The 17243-nt window shown below is 50.6% G+C and overlaps 7 protein-coding genes across 7 annotated transcripts; 5 read left to right on the top strand and 2 right to left on the bottom strand.

The window, feature by feature from the left end:
• Positions 1-1407: 1407 nt before the first annotated feature.
• Positions 1408-2166, top strand: NUU61_004501 (CFEM domain-containing protein; the record flags this gene model as incomplete). The annotated part of the gene is made up of 3 exons (XM_056655083.1): positions 1408-1488; positions 1548-1686; positions 1754-2166. The coding sequence occupies 3 exons, from the start codon at positions 1408-1410 to the stop codon at positions 2164-2166; spliced, it is 633 nt and encodes a 210-aa protein (XP_056513110.1).
• A 1443-nt stretch (positions 2167-3609) lies between these two features.
• On the top strand, positions 3610-4409 carry NUU61_004500 (C40 family peptidase; the record flags this gene model as incomplete). The annotated part of the gene is made up of 2 exons (XM_056655082.1): positions 3610-4337; positions 4400-4409. 2 exons carry the CDS (start codon positions 3610-3612, stop codon positions 4407-4409), a joined length of 738 nt encoding a protein of 245 aa, XP_056513109.1.
• Positions 4410-6910: 2501 nt separating this feature from the next.
• Positions 6911-8167, top strand: NUU61_004499 (uncharacterized protein; the record flags this gene model as incomplete). Its single annotated transcript, XM_056655081.1, has 3 exons — positions 6911-7302; positions 7430-7911; positions 8040-8167. The coding sequence occupies 3 exons, from the start codon at positions 6911-6913 to the stop codon at positions 8165-8167; spliced, it is 1002 nt and encodes a 333-aa protein (XP_056513108.1).
• A 663-nt stretch (positions 8168-8830) lies between these two features.
• On the top strand, positions 8831-10967 carry NUU61_004498 (NAD-dependent malic enzyme; the record flags this gene model as incomplete). The annotated part of the gene is made up of 8 exons (XM_056655080.1): positions 8831-8896; positions 8952-9173; positions 9232-9435; positions 9494-9622; positions 9676-9809; positions 9858-10124; positions 10178-10545; positions 10615-10967. 8 exons carry the CDS (start codon positions 8831-8833, stop codon positions 10965-10967), a joined length of 1743 nt encoding a protein of 580 aa, XP_056513107.1.
• Positions 10968-11594: 627 nt separating this feature from the next.
• Positions 11595-14529, bottom strand: NUU61_004497 (putative ubiquitin-protein ligase (Asi3); the record flags this gene model as incomplete). The annotated part of the gene is made up of 4 exons (XM_056655079.1): positions 11595-11985; positions 12084-12582; positions 12648-14052; positions 14101-14529. The coding sequence occupies 4 exons, from the start codon at positions 14527-14529 to the stop codon at positions 11595-11597; spliced, it is 2724 nt and encodes a 907-aa protein (XP_056513106.1).
• Positions 14530-15408: 879 nt separating this feature from the next.
• Positions 15409-15869, bottom strand: NUU61_004496 (elongin C; the record flags this gene model as incomplete). The annotated part of the gene is made up of 2 exons (XM_056655078.1): positions 15409-15686; positions 15749-15869. 2 exons carry the CDS (start codon positions 15867-15869, stop codon positions 15409-15411), a joined length of 399 nt encoding a protein of 132 aa, XP_056513105.1.
• A 135-nt stretch (positions 15870-16004) lies between these two features.
• On the top strand, positions 16005-17166 carry NUU61_004495 (SDR family NAD(P)-dependent oxidoreductase; the record flags this gene model as incomplete). The annotated part of the gene is made up of 3 exons (XM_056655077.1): positions 16005-16499; positions 16559-16952; positions 17009-17166. The coding sequence occupies 3 exons, from the start codon at positions 16005-16007 to the stop codon at positions 17164-17166; spliced, it is 1047 nt and encodes a 348-aa protein (XP_056513104.1).
• Positions 17167-17243: the final 77 nt, after the last annotated feature.

Genomic DNA, 17243 nt, shown 5'->3' with positions numbered 1-17243 from the left:
AAATGTCTCACTTTGTATGCGAGACCCTCGGCCGTGGACACCCGGTGTTGTCCCACGCCTGGATGCTGGTTCCTGGCTACGTGGGACACAATACCCTCGGGCAGCAGTCGAATATGGCTGTCTACTCACTACGCCCACCAACCAGGTAGATCAAGGACATGCAGGTACAGATTTCCACGTCGACGGGTACCAACAAATATAATCATCGATTGAGTTCACTGATGTCTCGGGCGATAAATTGAGACATCGGCCTAACCACTCCAAAAAAAAATCCGGATCATTTTCAAGACTTATTTGCACGGAGGGCGAGGGATTTCACTGGCCAAAAATAGGATCCTCTGTCTTTCTACTAACGCAGTGCCCTTTTCCCCCAGATCCTTTACGGGGAGATAGACGAGTCCTCAGATTCGAGATTCGCCAAATCACTTGAGGTGACTGGCGCTGACGGGCTGGCAAACTGGTGGACCAGGGCCCACTAGGGGATGGCCTGATGCTACGCCGGCTCAAGTGGCGGCCTTCCCCGGATTTCCTGTGCTACGCAATACTGCAGTTTGGTACTGGCTGAGACCGAGTCCACGGTCCACAGGCTTTTTCTCTGAAGTTCTATTCTGTGTTCCCGGTACTGTTGTTATTTGGTCAATGGCCGACTTCGCTGTCAATTGCTTCCGTGTTTCTGGCTGGCTCTAGGTGCAGCCGGGCATCTGCCGCATTTTGGCTGTCTACCGCTGGCTGCATCCTCTTATGCGCCTTTCTGCAGCCGGAATTCTGCACTGCATATGCTGCATCCACTTTCCCTCTCGACTCTCGTCGGCTCCAGGGTCTCGCTAAACCCTGATCCTCACACAGTGGAGATTAGTCTTCAAGTGTCTCTTCATTTACCCGTGTGACTAGCAGTGACTGGGAAGTACACCCCGGTCTAGCAATTGCCACTCGACCAGCCACCTCTTGTTGGCCTAGTCCTGACTTGGCGACGCCGTGTCCACCCCGTCCAGACATCAACATGGTAAAGCCTTCATATGCTTTTTCCATTCAATCGGCTACAAAATCCAGGACCCGATGCCAGCCATCGAGGCTTGGCCCTGCAATAAGCGTCCAGGGATCTCAGCCCTCAACAATAGTTTGGCTGAGTCAACCGCGGTCTTTTGGCGTTTTTGAGAGCACCAGGCTTGCTGACGGGGAAAATACAAGACATGTGATGGGAGGCACTTGTCCGCATCTTGGTGCGACCCTGGAAGGGGAGTATACGACCATGCCAAAGCTTATAAAAGGACATTACCCCCCAGGCCCACTGCTAGTCCTTTTTCTTCGTGACCAACCCGCACTCGTTACAGTCCTGACTGTCGTTTCCGGCACGCTGCCTCTATTTGCTGTTTAGTACTCGGTTCCTTGTGACCTCTTGTGATCACCATGCACTTCTCCCACGCGCTGGTTGCCCTCGTTGCTGCCGGCCTAGCCAACGCCCAGCTTCCCGACGTCCCCGAGTGCTCGGTAAGACCATTGGTCTCAAGTTCAGAGTGGGTGAGCATATCCACTGACAGATTACTTAGCTCAACTGCTTCGTCGAGGCCCTGACCGGCGATGGCTGCTCGAAGCTGACCGACTTCTCCTGTCACTGCCAGAAGACGGAGCTGGTCAGCACCGTGACGCCCTGCGTCAAGAAGGCGTGCGAGGTTGCCGACCAGATCGGTATGTGTCTCAATCATCTCTTGGCTTTTTGTCTCTAGCAACCCCGCTAACACACCTCCCCATCCAGCCGTCTCCAAGGCAGTGGTTTCCCAATGCTCGTCTGCCGGCCACCCCATCGTGGTGCCCCCGGTTGAGACCGGCTCTGCCTCCTCCGACAGCAGCTCCACGACTGGGTCGAATAGCACGCCTGCAGAGACCACCGCCACGGCTACTACCCTGCCCGGCGGCTCCGTCACCGTCCCGCACCCAACTGTCCCTTCGCCTACGGGACACACCTCGCACTCGGGCAGCTCGACCCCACTGAAGCCCACCAAGACCGGTGGTTCAGGCTCTGGTGGCTCGGGCTCTGGTTCTGGTTCTGGCTCCGGCACCGAGTCCAGCCCTGGTGCCAGCACCTCGGCCTACAACGGCGCTTCCTCCAACAAGGGCAACCTGGCTGGAGTGGCCGCCGTTGCCGCTGCTGCTGCTTACCTGCTGTAAATACATCTATGCCTAATCTTACCCGTTCTTCCCTTTGTGTCGGATGGGGCATTCTTTTGGGCCTGCAAAAATCGGCTCTCAACTGATGTTGCCGTCTTTTTTCGCGTCTTGCTAATGCTAGCAAAGTTTGGGTCATTTACTATGACTCGTCACGGGGGCTATAATACGTGATTTTTTGTATAGTTGAGATTCTTAATACAGTATGTGCTTCTCTCATCTAAATGGAATGATCTATGGTTCTTTTTACTTCCTCTGCGTTGCAGTGGGTGCTGTCTTTCTCTTTGCATTTCAGGTGCGTAACCATTATACAAAGGCCAGAAACTGACTGATTTTCTTTATGCTTAAACTTAAACGCCTTTCACCTCATCGTGTGGTCGGTATCCGTATACTAAGGTTGGGGTCAATTACTGATGGTCAACCACAGATACTGCTCCGACGTGCCATTTGGTCAAATAGATCCACAGTATGAATTGTTTACTTTATCAAGCTTTATTTGGCTTCTAGAAAGAAGTGTCGTTAAAAAGAGTTACAGAATAAAGCATAGGTTGAACTCATGATAAATGACCCTGCAACGGTCCTTCGAGAGAGATATAAACACTGCCAAAATGAAATGACCACATGTATGTGCTCTCATAAGAAGATCCGCTGTTAGTAATCCCCCTAAATAATTTACTCTTATTCATTCATTTATTTATTTTGCAGTCATCATGAAATCGTGGGTTGACTTGGATAACTCGCGTCCAGTTCAAGGCAAAAGCCACCTGCCAAACCCTATCTACCCAGCTGTCCGATTTAGGGTCAACACGAGAACTACGAGAACTGTCAAGTTCACTGTCACCAGTAACTTGACAGGAAATATGATCCATCGATCAAAGTAGTCGGCTGAGCAACCGATTTTTGCAACTTGACAGACTCCGCCATGGCCAAGCCGAGATGATCGGCAGGCGCTACGCCTCCTTCACCTCCCTTAACACCCTCAAGCTACGGGCAACACACTAAAAATAGCCCCCACTCCCCTGCGCCATCAGCGCTGAGTGGCTCTCGACAGCCTCCATTCTGCAGGAACACGAGCCGTACGAAATGCGCCATCCCACAACGAGCATCAACTCGCGGGCAAAGATGGTGGCTCTGTCATCGCCCACTTCACCCTGTCCAGATTTGGTCCCAAACGACGAGCTATAGCCTCTTTGTGGGATCATTGTTTACGTGAAGAATACGAGAACCGACGATCGCATCCACAGTTGGAATACGAGACCCTCACCTGGGTACGGGGTGAGTCGATAGAGTTGTCGACAGAAAAGTTATAAAGATGTCATTGTCTCCTTCGAGTGGCACCGTTCTCATCAACAATCAAACAATCACTCGGATTAAAAGCATCCACGTCAAAGCATTAAGCAACAGCGACTCTTCTTGATATCCCATTTTCAAAACACTTTCTTCATCATGCACTACATCTCCCTCGTTGCTGTCACACTGGCTGCCGCTCTCCCTGCGGTTAGTGCCTACCCCATCGAAGCCGACAGTGTCCACTGCCGCTCGGGTCCCGGCACCAACCACGAGGTTGTCAAGTCCTACAAGAAGGGCGAAGACATCAAGGTGACCTGCCAGACGGCGGGCGAGGACATCAACGGCGACAAGCTGTGGGACAAGACGTCGGACAACTGCTATGTGGCCGACTACTACGTGAAGACAGGAACCAGCCAGTACGTCGTGGACAAGTGCCCTAGCCAGGGCGGCAATGACGACAACAACGGCGGAGGCAACAGCGGTGGCAGCGGGTCAGGCAAGGGCATCGTCGACGCCGCCGAAAAAGAAAAGGGCCTGCCATACGTCTGGGGCGGCGGCAACTGCCACGGACCCACGCAGGGCGGCTTTGACTGCTCAGGTCTCACGCAGTACGCTGTCTGTCAGGCGCTGAAGAAGGAGATCCCCCGCACCGCGCAGACGCAGTACCAGTCGAAGCTGGGCAAGCATATCCCGCGTGCGCAGGCCGAGGAGGGCGACTTGATCTTCTGGGGCAAGAACGGGGATTGTACCAACGGCGTTGTGCACGTCGGTATCTTCATTCGCGATGGGCTGATGATCAATGCTGCGCACACCGGTACCCCTGTGCGCGAGCAGAAGATCTGGACCTCGTCTGGTGGCGAGGAGATCTGCCCCGATGCCGTGCGGTATGTTTGATTGACTGGTTTTTTATTTCCTGGGTGGATACCGAGCTAATTCATATCCACAGATTCACCTAAGCAAACACAGGGCATAGCTATTGTCTCTGCTCTTCTTTGACGTTCCTTCGCTTCGATTATGTATTGATTTTGTGAAATATGTCAGATTCTGTTCTACTTAGATTGACTTGGAAGTGACTTGATATTCATTGTGTCGCGCTATACATCCTCTTCTACAATCTCAAATGATATGAGGAAATGCTTACGCACATCTTCACGTATCACCTGCAGAAAGTGCTATGCCTCCATGCCCAGCCAATCTGACCGTCTGCAGGGTCTATGAGAACGGCATGCCTCCATGCAGTATCTCCGCAGGAAGTAAGAATGGGGCCATAAATCTAGCATACAACCTCGGAAGCGCAATGCCAAGGACCAGGTGCCCAGCGCCAAGTGCCAAGCAGAACAACATGACATCAAAGGCAGAGTTCATGAGTGAAATCCCGGAGATTTCTCTGCGATCAGATTGCCCCGATTGCCCAGGAAGAGTGAGATTCCTCCCCGCATTGAGTGGGGGCGACTGAGATATCTGGGGTATAAATAGAGGGTCCTTTTGGCTTGAAGAACAGCAGAATCAAGATTCCTCTCTACGAGAACTTGAGAATCCAATCTACCTATCTTGTCCTTATATCAATTGAGTATCTACATCATGAAGGTCTTCGCTCTGATGTTGCTTAGCGCTCTCGCGGCTTTCGCGAGTGCAGCTGCTGTCCCAGAAGCCGACGCGGACCTGACACTTGAGAAGCGGTGCAGAAAGAGTTAGCGGACACTTTTCTTTCCCTGTTCTTCTTTTCGATTCTCTCCGGCTTTTGTGTGCTAATCAAAATATAATATAGGCGGCGACAACTGCATCGATGACAACCAGTGTTGCAGCGGAGACTGTATCTGGCCTGGCGCTACCGGACCCGCTGCCAAGTGCGCATGTAAGATCAGTCTAGCACATACATTAATTTCACTGGTGATTGAAACTAATATTTGTGATACAGAAACTGCTGCTGTTTAGTATCTTCTACCAAGGTGATCAAAAGGAGACAAAATCTAGGGACCTTGGTGGATTACCGGTGGATGCTACCCACTTCGATTGTGCGCATATATAATTTCATTGCTCCTGACTCGAGTATATATGAGCTAAACAGGCTTCTTTCGTTTATTTTTAGGGTTGTTATATGTGTGCTGTAACCATCAATCAACTTATTGGTCGACTTCTAGATCCTAGTATTTTGAGGCTTCTCTGGAGAATCGCCTCTAAGTATTGTCAGTGAGATCGAGAATCATATACTGGTTTATTATGTTACCCAAGATAGGTGTGTTTACTAGGCTATTGGGCTGAAGGTCGAGGCCGGGGTATACCAAGGTAGACTCTTGCGGAGTATAGGGCGCATTAGGCAGCTTGAAATTATTTTTCTCTATGTAGAAGTCTTCAATGGCTCTTTTAAGCTTAGTTCTTTTATTCTCTGTTCTTCTACTTCTGTCCTTTCTCTATCTTTCAGAAAAACGCCGTCGTTCTCGTCTGGCCATATTTTAGTTGGACACGGTTGTCATCTTAAATTTCTGGAAAGTCTCTCGAAGGGTGGATGATCAAATAGAAGAAATATATAGGAGGCCCCCTTATTTGAACGGCCAGAGGAGCGAGAAAACAAAAGGTCGAATGTAATGAAGTAGATTCGATATAATCCAGACAGAATGGGAAAACAAGAGGGGAGGAGGGTGTGTATTAACAAAGCCGAGTGGGAATCAAGACAGAGCAATTAGAAATTAGAGATTGTTTACAAGCTCCACAAAAAGATCCATTGAAAATCTCAGGGCTTATAAGGCTTGAATGTTTTAGTGCCAACGCAATCCAACATAGACGTTAGGGGCCAAACGAGGCCACCATTACTACTTCCCCACAGGTGGCCAACTGACTCCTTCATAGGGTCATCACCTATACCGGATCTGGTAATTGTGACCGCAGAGTCGCGCGCCCTGGAATTGTGGAACTTGCGTTGAAACTGGCACCAACACTTAAAATGGACCCTGGTTGTTGGTTGTTGGACCCAGACTTCTCGATGGAAGCAATATGGAACCGAGCATCCCATTCTCACTGTGGCAGGAGAGGATAACCTACGAGATTTTGCAAAGCAATGCATACTCCTGAGAATAGCTCCGACACAATGATTTCCCCCCCCGCTTGTGCTAGACCTATGACTTCAGATTGGTATATCTGCAATGTCTGCATGACTCGCAGTAGATATGTCAACAATGGGGTGCCAAGACAAGCTATGAAATGACTGAGTGACATAAGGATTTGTTTAATGCTCAGGGACCTCCAACTGCTGGGATCGTAGGGTTGGTTACTGTTTCAGGACTATGCTAAGGGAAATCATTGGGGCTAGTCTCGTGGCCATGAAAGCAGAGTATGTAAAAAGGCTCTGTCCTGCTTTTAATGCCCACCAGACCTCATTTCTGAGAATGAGAATTCTCTGGTCTGTTCACCCCCTCCTACTATCTTGATTGTATTGTCTCCCACATTCCCTCCTTCGACCATGAAGCCCTCCAGGGTATGGCTGCTGTTTGCAGTCTACTTCCTCTTCACCGGCTCGACCATCGCAATGGACCCCGAAGATCGCGACCCAAAAGACATCAAAGCGAGCGAGGTCTTCGAAATGATTCCTGCCGGCAAACCAGGCTCGTGTGCAAACCAGCCCATTGACCAGATCGTCCAGGAAGCAGCCCTCCTCGCGCAAAATGCTGTCAGGGCACTTGAAAAACTTGTTTACTCTTCTAGCGTCCCGGCCAACGACGAAAACGAGAAGATATTGAACATGGCCTATGTTTCATTCGGAGCGCGATATGATATAGACATGAGCTGTGAAGGAGATACTGATGAGAATGACGACGAGTTGGCACCTTTAAAAATCAAGAATAGGAAAAGCAGGTTGATAACAGCTCTCTGTGAGCCCCCCCCCCCCCCCCCCCCCCAACTTTTAGATGCCATATTGAAGAGATAGACAGTTCTGACCTTATCACCGTGCGTTAGACACCTTTCAGCTGGCCGAAGGTAGCCTGAAGATGGGCGAGAAGCTCTCAAAACTGGAATGTGGCGATGGAGACCTGAGAAAGGTGACCACCCTGGGAGATCTGGGGCTGAAGCCCAAAGACAAAACAATCAAGCAGTGGAGGGAGGAAAAGGACCCACAACGAAAGAACAGCGAGAAAGATGTGGACGGATACTACCTCCATAAATACTTCTCTCCACTGATCAAGCGAGGGATGTATAATATAAGAGAGGCCGTGTTGAGCTTCACCAACAAGCCGGGAGAATTTGCAAAGCGCAGCCCATGCGAAAGCCTTGGAGGCTATTATTCTGGCAACGCCAATCTTATCTTGTTGTGTGATGAGGTCTTCCAGCTGAAAACTCTTGAACAAGCAATCAAGGATCAAAACCATGTTAAAGAGGAACCGGATATGGATCATCAACTAGATGCCCAGGACACATCTAGTGCCGTGTTATTACATGAGGTGATACACAAGGTGAATAGGCGAGGTAAGTAGCGAACCCAGGTCGAGTCACAGACATCCACTAATTTATCCTAGTGATCGATATATCCTTTCGTCCCAAGGGGTTTAGGAAGGATGTGACTGCCTATCACTCTTATCTTTCTCGGATGCTAGCCTTCGACAAGAAGCGTGCAGAGGATACAGTGATTAATGCAGATAACTACAAGATGTTTGCAAAAGGAATTACCTTAAGCAAGATTAACTGGTATCCGAAAGGGTATGATGATAATGTTGGACTCTAACATAGCGATGAAATATACGGATAAATTAATTCAAAAGTTCACTTCTATCTAGTTAGTTCTGAGCTAATCCCCCTTAAAAAAACAAATGATTCTTGAATATACCTAGAAATGATCCCCGAGATTATTCTTATTGTAGGAACGGTATTTCTTTTAATCAATTCGAGGTTATTTCGTTCTTAGTATCAGAGCAGCTCCTCTACAAGACTAGGGTATAGACTCATTCTTGATCATAGATAGTAAATTCAAAGCCATGAAACACCGAAACTGATATTTAGAGAGTGTCAATTTTCTACCTATGTTTTATCGATCTGATCAGACCCCTGGTCCTCTGATTGCGGGTTCCGTTACGTCATAGCGAGAGAGGCAAGATGGAATAAACTTGGGCACCGAAGTGGGTGTGAATCCAAGGTTCCTAAGGACCTTTAAATTGAAAGAGAAAGAAGAAGAAAAAGACAACAAATGAATAAAGTAGAGTCCATTTTGTGGTTGTAGTGATGTAGTAGCTTGGTGCACATGTTCTACCGTGATACATGTCCCATCCGGACGAGTCCTCGATTCAACGTCACATCCTCATCTCTTGAAACCAACTCCTTCAGCTTGCTTAGAGAAAGCCATTTACCACGGTATTTGATCTACTTATCTGTCTTCGCAATGTCAACATCAATGGACCGCTCCAAGTTTCAACATCTCCCTCGCGCAACGTCGCGACCAGTGAAATGCCCGTACGAGGTGGGTTCACGGTGTCTTGAGTCTTTGTGAACGGATTTTAATCTCGGAAATATAGGGTACAACACTCCTCCACATCTCCCAATTTAACAAGGGATCAGGATTTCCCATCGAAGAGCGCACAACATTTAATCTTCATGGTCTGCTTCCTCCCAACATCCAGACGTTGGATGAGCAGGTCCAGCGTGCATACCAGCAATACAGCAGTCGGACCGATGATCTTGCAAAGAATACCTTTATGGCAAGCATGAAGGCTCAGAACGCGGTCTTGTACTACAAGGTGTGTCAGTCCCATTAGAATAGATCCAAGGTTCCTTTTTTCTAACCAGCATGCTTAGCTCTTGCAAACTCATCTCAAAGAGATGTTCAGTGTGATCTACACTCCTACTGAAGGAGACGCCATTCAAAATTATTCCCGGCTATTTCGAAAGCCCGAGGGGTGTTTCTTGGATATCAACAACCAGGACCGTATTGAGGAATCCCTGTCCAATTTCGGCAATGCGGATGACATCGATTACATTGTCGTCAGTGACGGGGAGGAGGTAAGCCCTTGATGTTATATCTTATTAGAGCATTGATATGCTAATCTCTAATCAATAGATCCTTGGTATCGGCGATCAAGGCGTCGGCGCTATTCTAATCTCGGTGGCCAAACTTGTCATCACCACCCTGTGTGCCGGGATCCACCCTTCACGCCAGCTTCCAGTAGTACTGGATTGCGGGACAGATGTACGGTGTCCTTGCAGCCAGTGGATACGCATTGTGGCTAATGATGCATATAGAACGAAAATCTGCTGACGGATGGTCTCTATCTGGGACTTCGACAACACCGGGTTAGAGGCCAGGAGTACGATGATTTCGTGGAGAAATTCGTCAATGCCGCCCGACAACGGTTCCCAAGAGCTTATATCCATTTGTAGGTGACCCATCCCGATGTTCTCTGTGCCATATCTGACAATGTCAGTGAGGACTTTGGTCTCCACAATGCACGAAGACTGCTGGACAAGTACCAATCACAAATTCCCTGTTTCAATGACGATATCCAGGGCACCGGGTGCGTCACACTGGCAGCCATGTTGGCGGCACTGCATGTCAACCAAGTCAAACTGGAAGACGTGCGGGTAGTCATCTTCGGCTCAGGGACTGCCGGAACAGGCATTGCAGACCAAATCGCCGACACGATTGCCACGGAGACTCAAAAGTCAAAAACCGATTCATCCAAGCAGATATGGTGCGTGACAACCGAACAAGTGCCATCTCATTGATCCTAAACCCTCAATCTAGGTGTCTGGATAAAATTGGGCTTCTTGTAAAGTCGCTCGCAAAGCAATTGACCTCGGCCCAAGCCCCGTTCGCGCGAGAAGACCAAGAATGGCGAAAAGAGGAAAGAAAAGATCTGCTCTCGGTTATCCATCACGTCGAGCCACACGTGCTCATTGGGACATCTACAAAGCCCGGGGCATTTACAGAGGAGATAGTTCGAGAAATGGCAAAGCATGTGGAACGACCGATCATATTCCCATTGAGCAATCCAACTCGGCTGCACGAGGCACAGCCCCAAGATCTCTACGATTGGACCGAGGGACGGGCCTTGGTTGCTACAGGCAGTCCATTTGCGCCAGTTGAATACTGCGGCAGGTCATATGATATCGGTAAGCAATAAAGCAAGACCATGCTTCCGGAAGAGCCTCTAATTAACTTGGTATTCTTTGGCCTGGCAGCGGAGTGCAACAACTCGACGTGTTTTCCTGGGGTCGGTCTGGGAGCAGTTCTCTCGCAGAGCCGCTTAGTATCCAAGGAGATGCTAGTCGCTGCTGTCAAGGCGCTCAAGGCGCGGTCGCCGGCACTGAATGATTCGAGTCGTCCTCTGCTACCGGATGTCGAGGACGTGCGCGAGATCAGCGTGGATATCGCTGCAGCTGTGATCCAATGTGCCGTGCAGGAGGGACTGGCGCAGGAGAAAGGAATTCCTATAGACGACGGAGAGCTGAAGGAGTGGATTCGGGCACAAATGTGGGAGGCGACGTATCGGCCCTTGGTCAGAGCGGAGCATATGCACAGTGCAAGATGGTGATCGGCATGGAAGGCAGTAGAGATGACGGAGTAGCTGGTCTCGGTTTGAGAATGCAGCACCGACGAGATCGAAGCCGGTTTACCTTTGACAGCGATATATGTGGTGAATGTGAAAGAAGCCCTCAGGGATTGGGAACGGAAGAACCAGATGCAGTACGTTGGCCTCTGCAACTAAGCCTAATGAGACCATCGAACATCACACTTGAGACAAAAGAGCAGAAGACTCGTTCGAGGAAGGTTTTTATCATTATTTGATGTGCTCATGACATACTGGGCCAGTGAATATATACTACAATTGAAAACTACAGATTGTCTGATGTTAGTTGTTTCTCTCAACCCATGAATTGTACTACGCAGTAGACGAGGGAAAGATGAATTGAACCTTGAAAGTCCCCGGCAGAATTGGTGTTAATTGCCCGCGACGTGATACCATCACCGCACATGTAGCAACAATATATTGGCATGAAAGTCGCTATCTCATAGTGAAAGTCCGAAAAAAAAGTGAAAGCTCCAACTCCAACGTGAAAATGCAATATGATACACTCTGTCCAATATCAACACCAGTTAAATAAAGCAAGTTCCCAAAGCAAGGCAAGTCAGGCAGTAGAGTACCAAGCAAGCAGAAATCTCACGGAACCCATAGCCGCATAAACCCATCCACCTCCTGGCGACAGGTCACACAGGTCCCGAAGTTGTTCATGGCCAAGCTGACACGGCAATCCTCACAGATACAAAGACAGCGGCACGGCCAGGTAATGATCGCCCGCGGACTCGTCTGGCAGACAACACAGGGCGGGCCGTTCGGACCAAGACCCGTGGCACCAGATTCCCAGGAGTGTGGATCCGAGTTAGAGGGAGGCTCCGAACGACGGGAGAGGATCAGCCGTTCGAGGATTTCAGATTCTTCCTCCGCAGTAGGTTTACGATTGTCCGGACCGGGTTGCATGCCCGCTGATCGGTGGAGACGCGACGACAGAAGAATCCGAGACCGCTCCACTTCGACGTGCTTCTGGTAGCGACTGCGGGTCATGATGGGGGGTCTTCTTGTCTGGTGCGGAGATGTGCTGCGAGAATTCGGGCCTCTTCTCTGCTTTCGCCGTCACGGGGGTCGAGCAACCGGGCAAAGGTGCTCATGTCTATGAGAGGATCTTGAAGCGGCGTGCTTTCCCGAGAGAACTCGGCCGGGAAGGGGTTGGACTGGGTGGGCGTGCGACGACCGTCTGAGGGATAATCTTCCCATTCTGACTCTGAGGCGTTGGTGGACATTGAAACAACGCTTGTAGTATCATCGTCATCGACAGGCGGGTTGTAATCAGCCGTGTAGTCTTGGTTGCCCCATGAACCACCGGCCTTCCACCAGTCATACAGCTTCTCATCAAGCCGGCGTTCGTCAGGTTCCTCCCAGCGCTGCCGGTTCGAGTGCTCTCGTTTTCGCATTTCCAGCTCAACGTCAAACTCGTGATTGTCCGGCAGCTCAAGTTCACCATCCTCGGTTAGGATCCAAAAGTCCAGAGATTCCGAATGGGATATTTTCCCGCTACTCGGCTTCTTCTGATGGGGCCCGGTCAAACGTTTCAACCACTGAGGTCGAGCACTAATTCCCAGCCGATCAAGAACTTTGCTGAATGCATAGGCCCACCAACGAAGAAGCAAAAAGAAAATGGCACGAAAAAAGAAATACCGTGCCACAACCGAACTGATGCCCGCATGGCACCAATTCCGCCGAGTTCTGTTTGGGATCGCATCGGCCGAGCCCCATTCTTTGGCTTTTCGACCTTCCTTTCTCGCTTGTAGCCAGTCTCCCATACAGAAGGGTCCTCCGGTGCGTCGAAATTTGCAAGGCCCATGGCTTCGAACGGAGACTCGCTGGAAGGATCTGACCAGTGCCCATAAGATGCAGCTTTGTTCCGCGTAGTCTCAATCTCAGTAAGCCGGTCCTCTTCCAGCCATGTCATTCGACGAGCGACAACGCCCTTGCCTTCGTTCAAGAAAACCGCCTCGCTCGCGGCGGTCAGAGCAACATAGCCTATCCGGAGCAAAGTCGTGTAGAAGTCTTCGTGTCGATTGATACGAATGCTGCGAATCTGGTTGGATCCTTGCATGTTGTCGTGAGCCAATGCGAGTCTCTCCCTGAACGAAATAGATTGAGCATCTTCCAGGGGCAGAGAAAAGGCTGTGATGAGCAATGCTAGAGCATAGATCGCAAAGCAGATTCCGATGCCAGCCAGAACGAGAAGATGAGGGATAAAGCCGACAATACACACTGTGGGGAACTTGAGAACTCCCGTCTCGTTGCTCACTGGTGGACCGCTTTGCAGCCCCCACAGCATGGCGGCCATGAAGCAACAGCCCCAGAAAGCCGTGTTGAAAAGCCGGTATTTGCTCTGCTTCCCGAAAACCTCAAGTACGTGCGATGAAAGACTGTTGCAGCACGATATCAAGGCAATCAGTAGCAACTCGGGCGTGGCATTCATTCGCTCCAAGACCTGGGACTTTGTAAGAAGTTGAAGAGGCGATGCGGACTCATCACCGGATGCGCCTTCGTTGAGAGGGCTCTGCTTTGGAAGACCAAGCATCCCAAGTCCAACGGAATTGCTAATCATGGACTCGGCTTCTGCAAATGCAAGGGAGTGTTCAAAGATAGACATCCCAGTCTCCGTCATGACCGGTCGACCTTGGAGTGCGCAAGACAGTGTCTCGACAAAGTGGCTGAAGCACAGCAACAAAAACATTGGCCACAGGAAGGAGAAGGAGCCAAATGGGGCGGGCGAGGCGTTGGTTGCGCGACTCATTTGCACAGCACTGCAGGACAGCTGGTCGGATTCCCACGCTAACAAGCTCGAGCTCAGGGAGTGTAGAACACCTCCTCCACTCGCATAATCAAAGACCAACTTCTTTCCTGGTTTTCCATATCGCATGACTGAGTAACTTGGGCACGTCTGGCATCGAATGGCGCGAAGCAGGCCCACAATTTGAGAGACAAACAGCAGGATCGGTATGATGCGTAGAGCTAGCCGCCTCTCCCAGCCCAGGCGTAGATGTCGCCGAGTCGATGCATAGATAGTAATGCGGTTCAAGACAAGACCCTAGCGCCATTAGTGCTGGACGTGTAAACGCGGAGAGCAGTGTCTCACCTCCACCATACACGCGAAAAACCATATGCTTGTCAAATACCCGAAAAAACCGCCGACCTTCCGCATAGCCTGGAGAAATTCATTGACGTAGAGCCCACCCGCTTGGCTTGCGGCATCGGCGACGCCAGCTCCAGCGCCTTGTGTTCCCGCTGCCGCAGCGTCGCCCGCGAGCCCGGCCCCTCTAGCCGTTGAAGCAGCTCCGCCCCAAAAGTTCCGACTTGTGTTTTGGATCCCGGTCACAATGTGTCGAGGAACGGTACTGAAGACAAAGTTCTCGGCGCGGTAGAGGGCGCGAAGGGGGAAGAGCAGGACTTTGAGTGGCGACAGTGACGACGTTTCGGGGATTGCGGAAGCTGAAGTGTTCAACTTTTGCATCAGGGGAACACCGGACGTGCTCGACACGGTGGACGGGCCTGCAACAACAGACATGATGGACCGGCGTCAGTTGCTCCGCTATCAGGAATCCGGGGAAGATGCAATGGGGGAAGCCCCCACGCTGCACTCGGGATCGGCGAACACAGACAGGGCTGTTTCACAGAGTGCAATATAGGTGGAAATCACACTGGGAGCCACAACCAGCACAGCCCTGAGTCCAGCATCTCACAGATGCCGAGGGGAAAGCGGGCAGACGGCGAGCAGCGGCGTCTTTCCTCCGTGCTGAGTCAGCGGCCGAGGTTCAGGTGAGTCTCAAGTTGCGCTGAGATGGCGATACGGAGATCAAGGTTACAAGCACTTTAGAGATGATTATCAGTTTGTTATATATTATAAAAGTAATGCTAATCTGACATTCTCTTTGCATTCATACGCTCCTCTTTCATGGCACATTGTCAAGGCTGCTTATTGGTGCCAGAAATATCAAGTCTCATGTTTCCCTGGAAATCAAAGTTCTGACACTGTAGTTCACGGAGTGAGAGGACAATGAAGTGGAGATCTGATTTACCACCTGTTTTAGGGCATTCGTCCACATCGGTAGGTCGAATGTTTATGCTCAGATGGGCTGGTTCGACATGAGTCGGGGAAGGGGCGAGAGAAACAAACCGGAAAATAAAACAAAGCAGTGGACAGACATATACACAGTCAAGATCTACTATGTTCATATAGTACATCCTGGGGTAGAACCCCCGATCTCAAATGCGTCCAAGTGTGTCCTGAACTCCTCATGATCTATCTCATCGCGACAAGTGAAAAATGTACACCTCCGTATCATAGCGCCGTGAATCGTTACAGGGGTAGTTCGAGTCGAATCCAAGTCACTGGGAAGGTTAGTTAAAGAGACCGCGAAGTAGGGAAAGCACACATACACCGTGGTCATGTATCCAAATAATCCGCAGCCATCAAGAGCTCGAGGCAAAGCTCCGCCGGTACATCCATGTCGGGTACATTGGCCTGGTCCTTATGTTTCTCGTTGTAGCAGAAATACTCGCAGACTTTCTCGAGGACGACGGCACTGAAGAACGCAAATGATCCCACGTCAGTAAATCTTGTGACCAGGACGCCAGAACGCGTCGTTCGAATCCACTCTCGATCGATAACGCACGTCATATCATTCAACACGCAGCGACCAGTAACCGCTTCAGAAAAATTGCCTGGAAAGAAACGCGAAAAATCAGCAAAGAACATTGATCAAGCGGATTCATATCCAACGTACTCGAAGGGTCCAGCATGCGCCGGATGGTGCCAGAGATGCAGGCAGCGCTGCGCGGGATGATGAACTCAAAGCCATCGCATGACACGAGTGTCACATACTCAGATTGTGTGGACTGAGCCATGGCGGCGAGAGAAGTGGATGGTGTTGACGCGAAAGGAAGAGTGGGATGGGTCGAAGTGAAGAGCCGACGGGTGGGTCCGTGCCGGAGCTCATCTTTTGATACAACGTCATCTTCATCCGAACACTTCAATCATCCATGCCAGGCCGACTCTTATTATGGTCCTGGCAATGGGCGCCGAGGCGGGTGTCGCCGATACACCGCAGTCCTGCATTCAGCGTGCGTCCAAGGACCGGCCTTGATACATTGCCTTCGAGCAGGCGCTTTCTATCGTCGGCCCATACTCCCCCTGAGAACGCGGCAGTCGCTTTTCAGTCAGCGGATCGGCTCTCGGGACGGACATGCATGATCACTGGCGGGACTTCAGGCATTGGGTTTGCCATCGCAGAAAGATTCCTGCAAGAGGGTGCCTCTAGTGTCATCCTCGTCGGCCGCTCACAGAAGCGCCTACAGGATGCAGCAGGCAGACTGGGTGTCTTGACCGGAGCATTACCCAATAGTGACAACAATAATTTCGGTCAAGTTGCGGCTCGCGCCCCCGAAGACGACACACAAAATCTCAACAAGATCCGTTTACTCTTGGGCGATGTCTCCGACGCCGGATCATGGATGCGCGAACTCGAAAAGGAAATGGTGCGCGATCATCCCAAGCTACCTAGTAAACCTTGACACCAGTAATAACCTCTTTACAGTCCTCTGTCGATGTGCTGGTCAACGCAGCAGGCGTCTCCATCTCCAACATCCTCCCGCGCTCCGACCCAGAACACATCTCACAGATCCTCCGCACTAACCTCGAGGGCGCAATGCTAACGTCGCGAGCACTGATGCGCGCTTCGATCCGCAGCAGAGCCCGTAACCGTACGGACGCAGCAGGAGAGGGGAAACCCTCCTCGAAATGTATCATCAACGTGTCCTCGCTCCTCGCGCTCAAAGGTGGGACCGGCGCCGTGCCATACGCGGCATCCAAGGCGGGACTACTCGGAATGACGCGATCACTCGCTGTTGAAGCGGCCGCGTCATTGAAAGATATTGTGATTCGGTCAAATGCCATTGTGCCGGGGTATATTGAGACGCCCATGATTGCAGGTACGTTGCCTATATGGAATTTTATATGTTGGGCCATTTCCATTAATCAGACCTAGACTTCACTCCCGGGGAAACTGGCAGGCTGAAGGATCTGATTCCTCTGCATCGATTTGGAGACCCACGCGAGGTTGCTGATGCCGCTGTGTTCTTGGCGCAGAATGAATATGCGAACAACTGTGTGCTCAATCTCGACGGAGGACTGAGTGCTGTGTAAGATATTGCTACGTCGATTTGAATCTATCGCACTTGGCCGAACAATAGCGTTTTTGGACATGTAACAAGACTTAAGTG

Source organism: Penicillium alfredii (assembly GCF_028826965.1).
Source record: "Penicillium alfredii strain IBT 34128 chromosome Unknown utg000005l_segment0_segment0, whole genome shotgun sequence".
Taxonomy (NCBI): domain Eukaryota; kingdom Fungi; phylum Ascomycota; class Eurotiomycetes; order Eurotiales; family Aspergillaceae; genus Penicillium; species Penicillium alfredii.
This window is presented reverse-complemented; position numbering and strand designations above follow the sequence as displayed.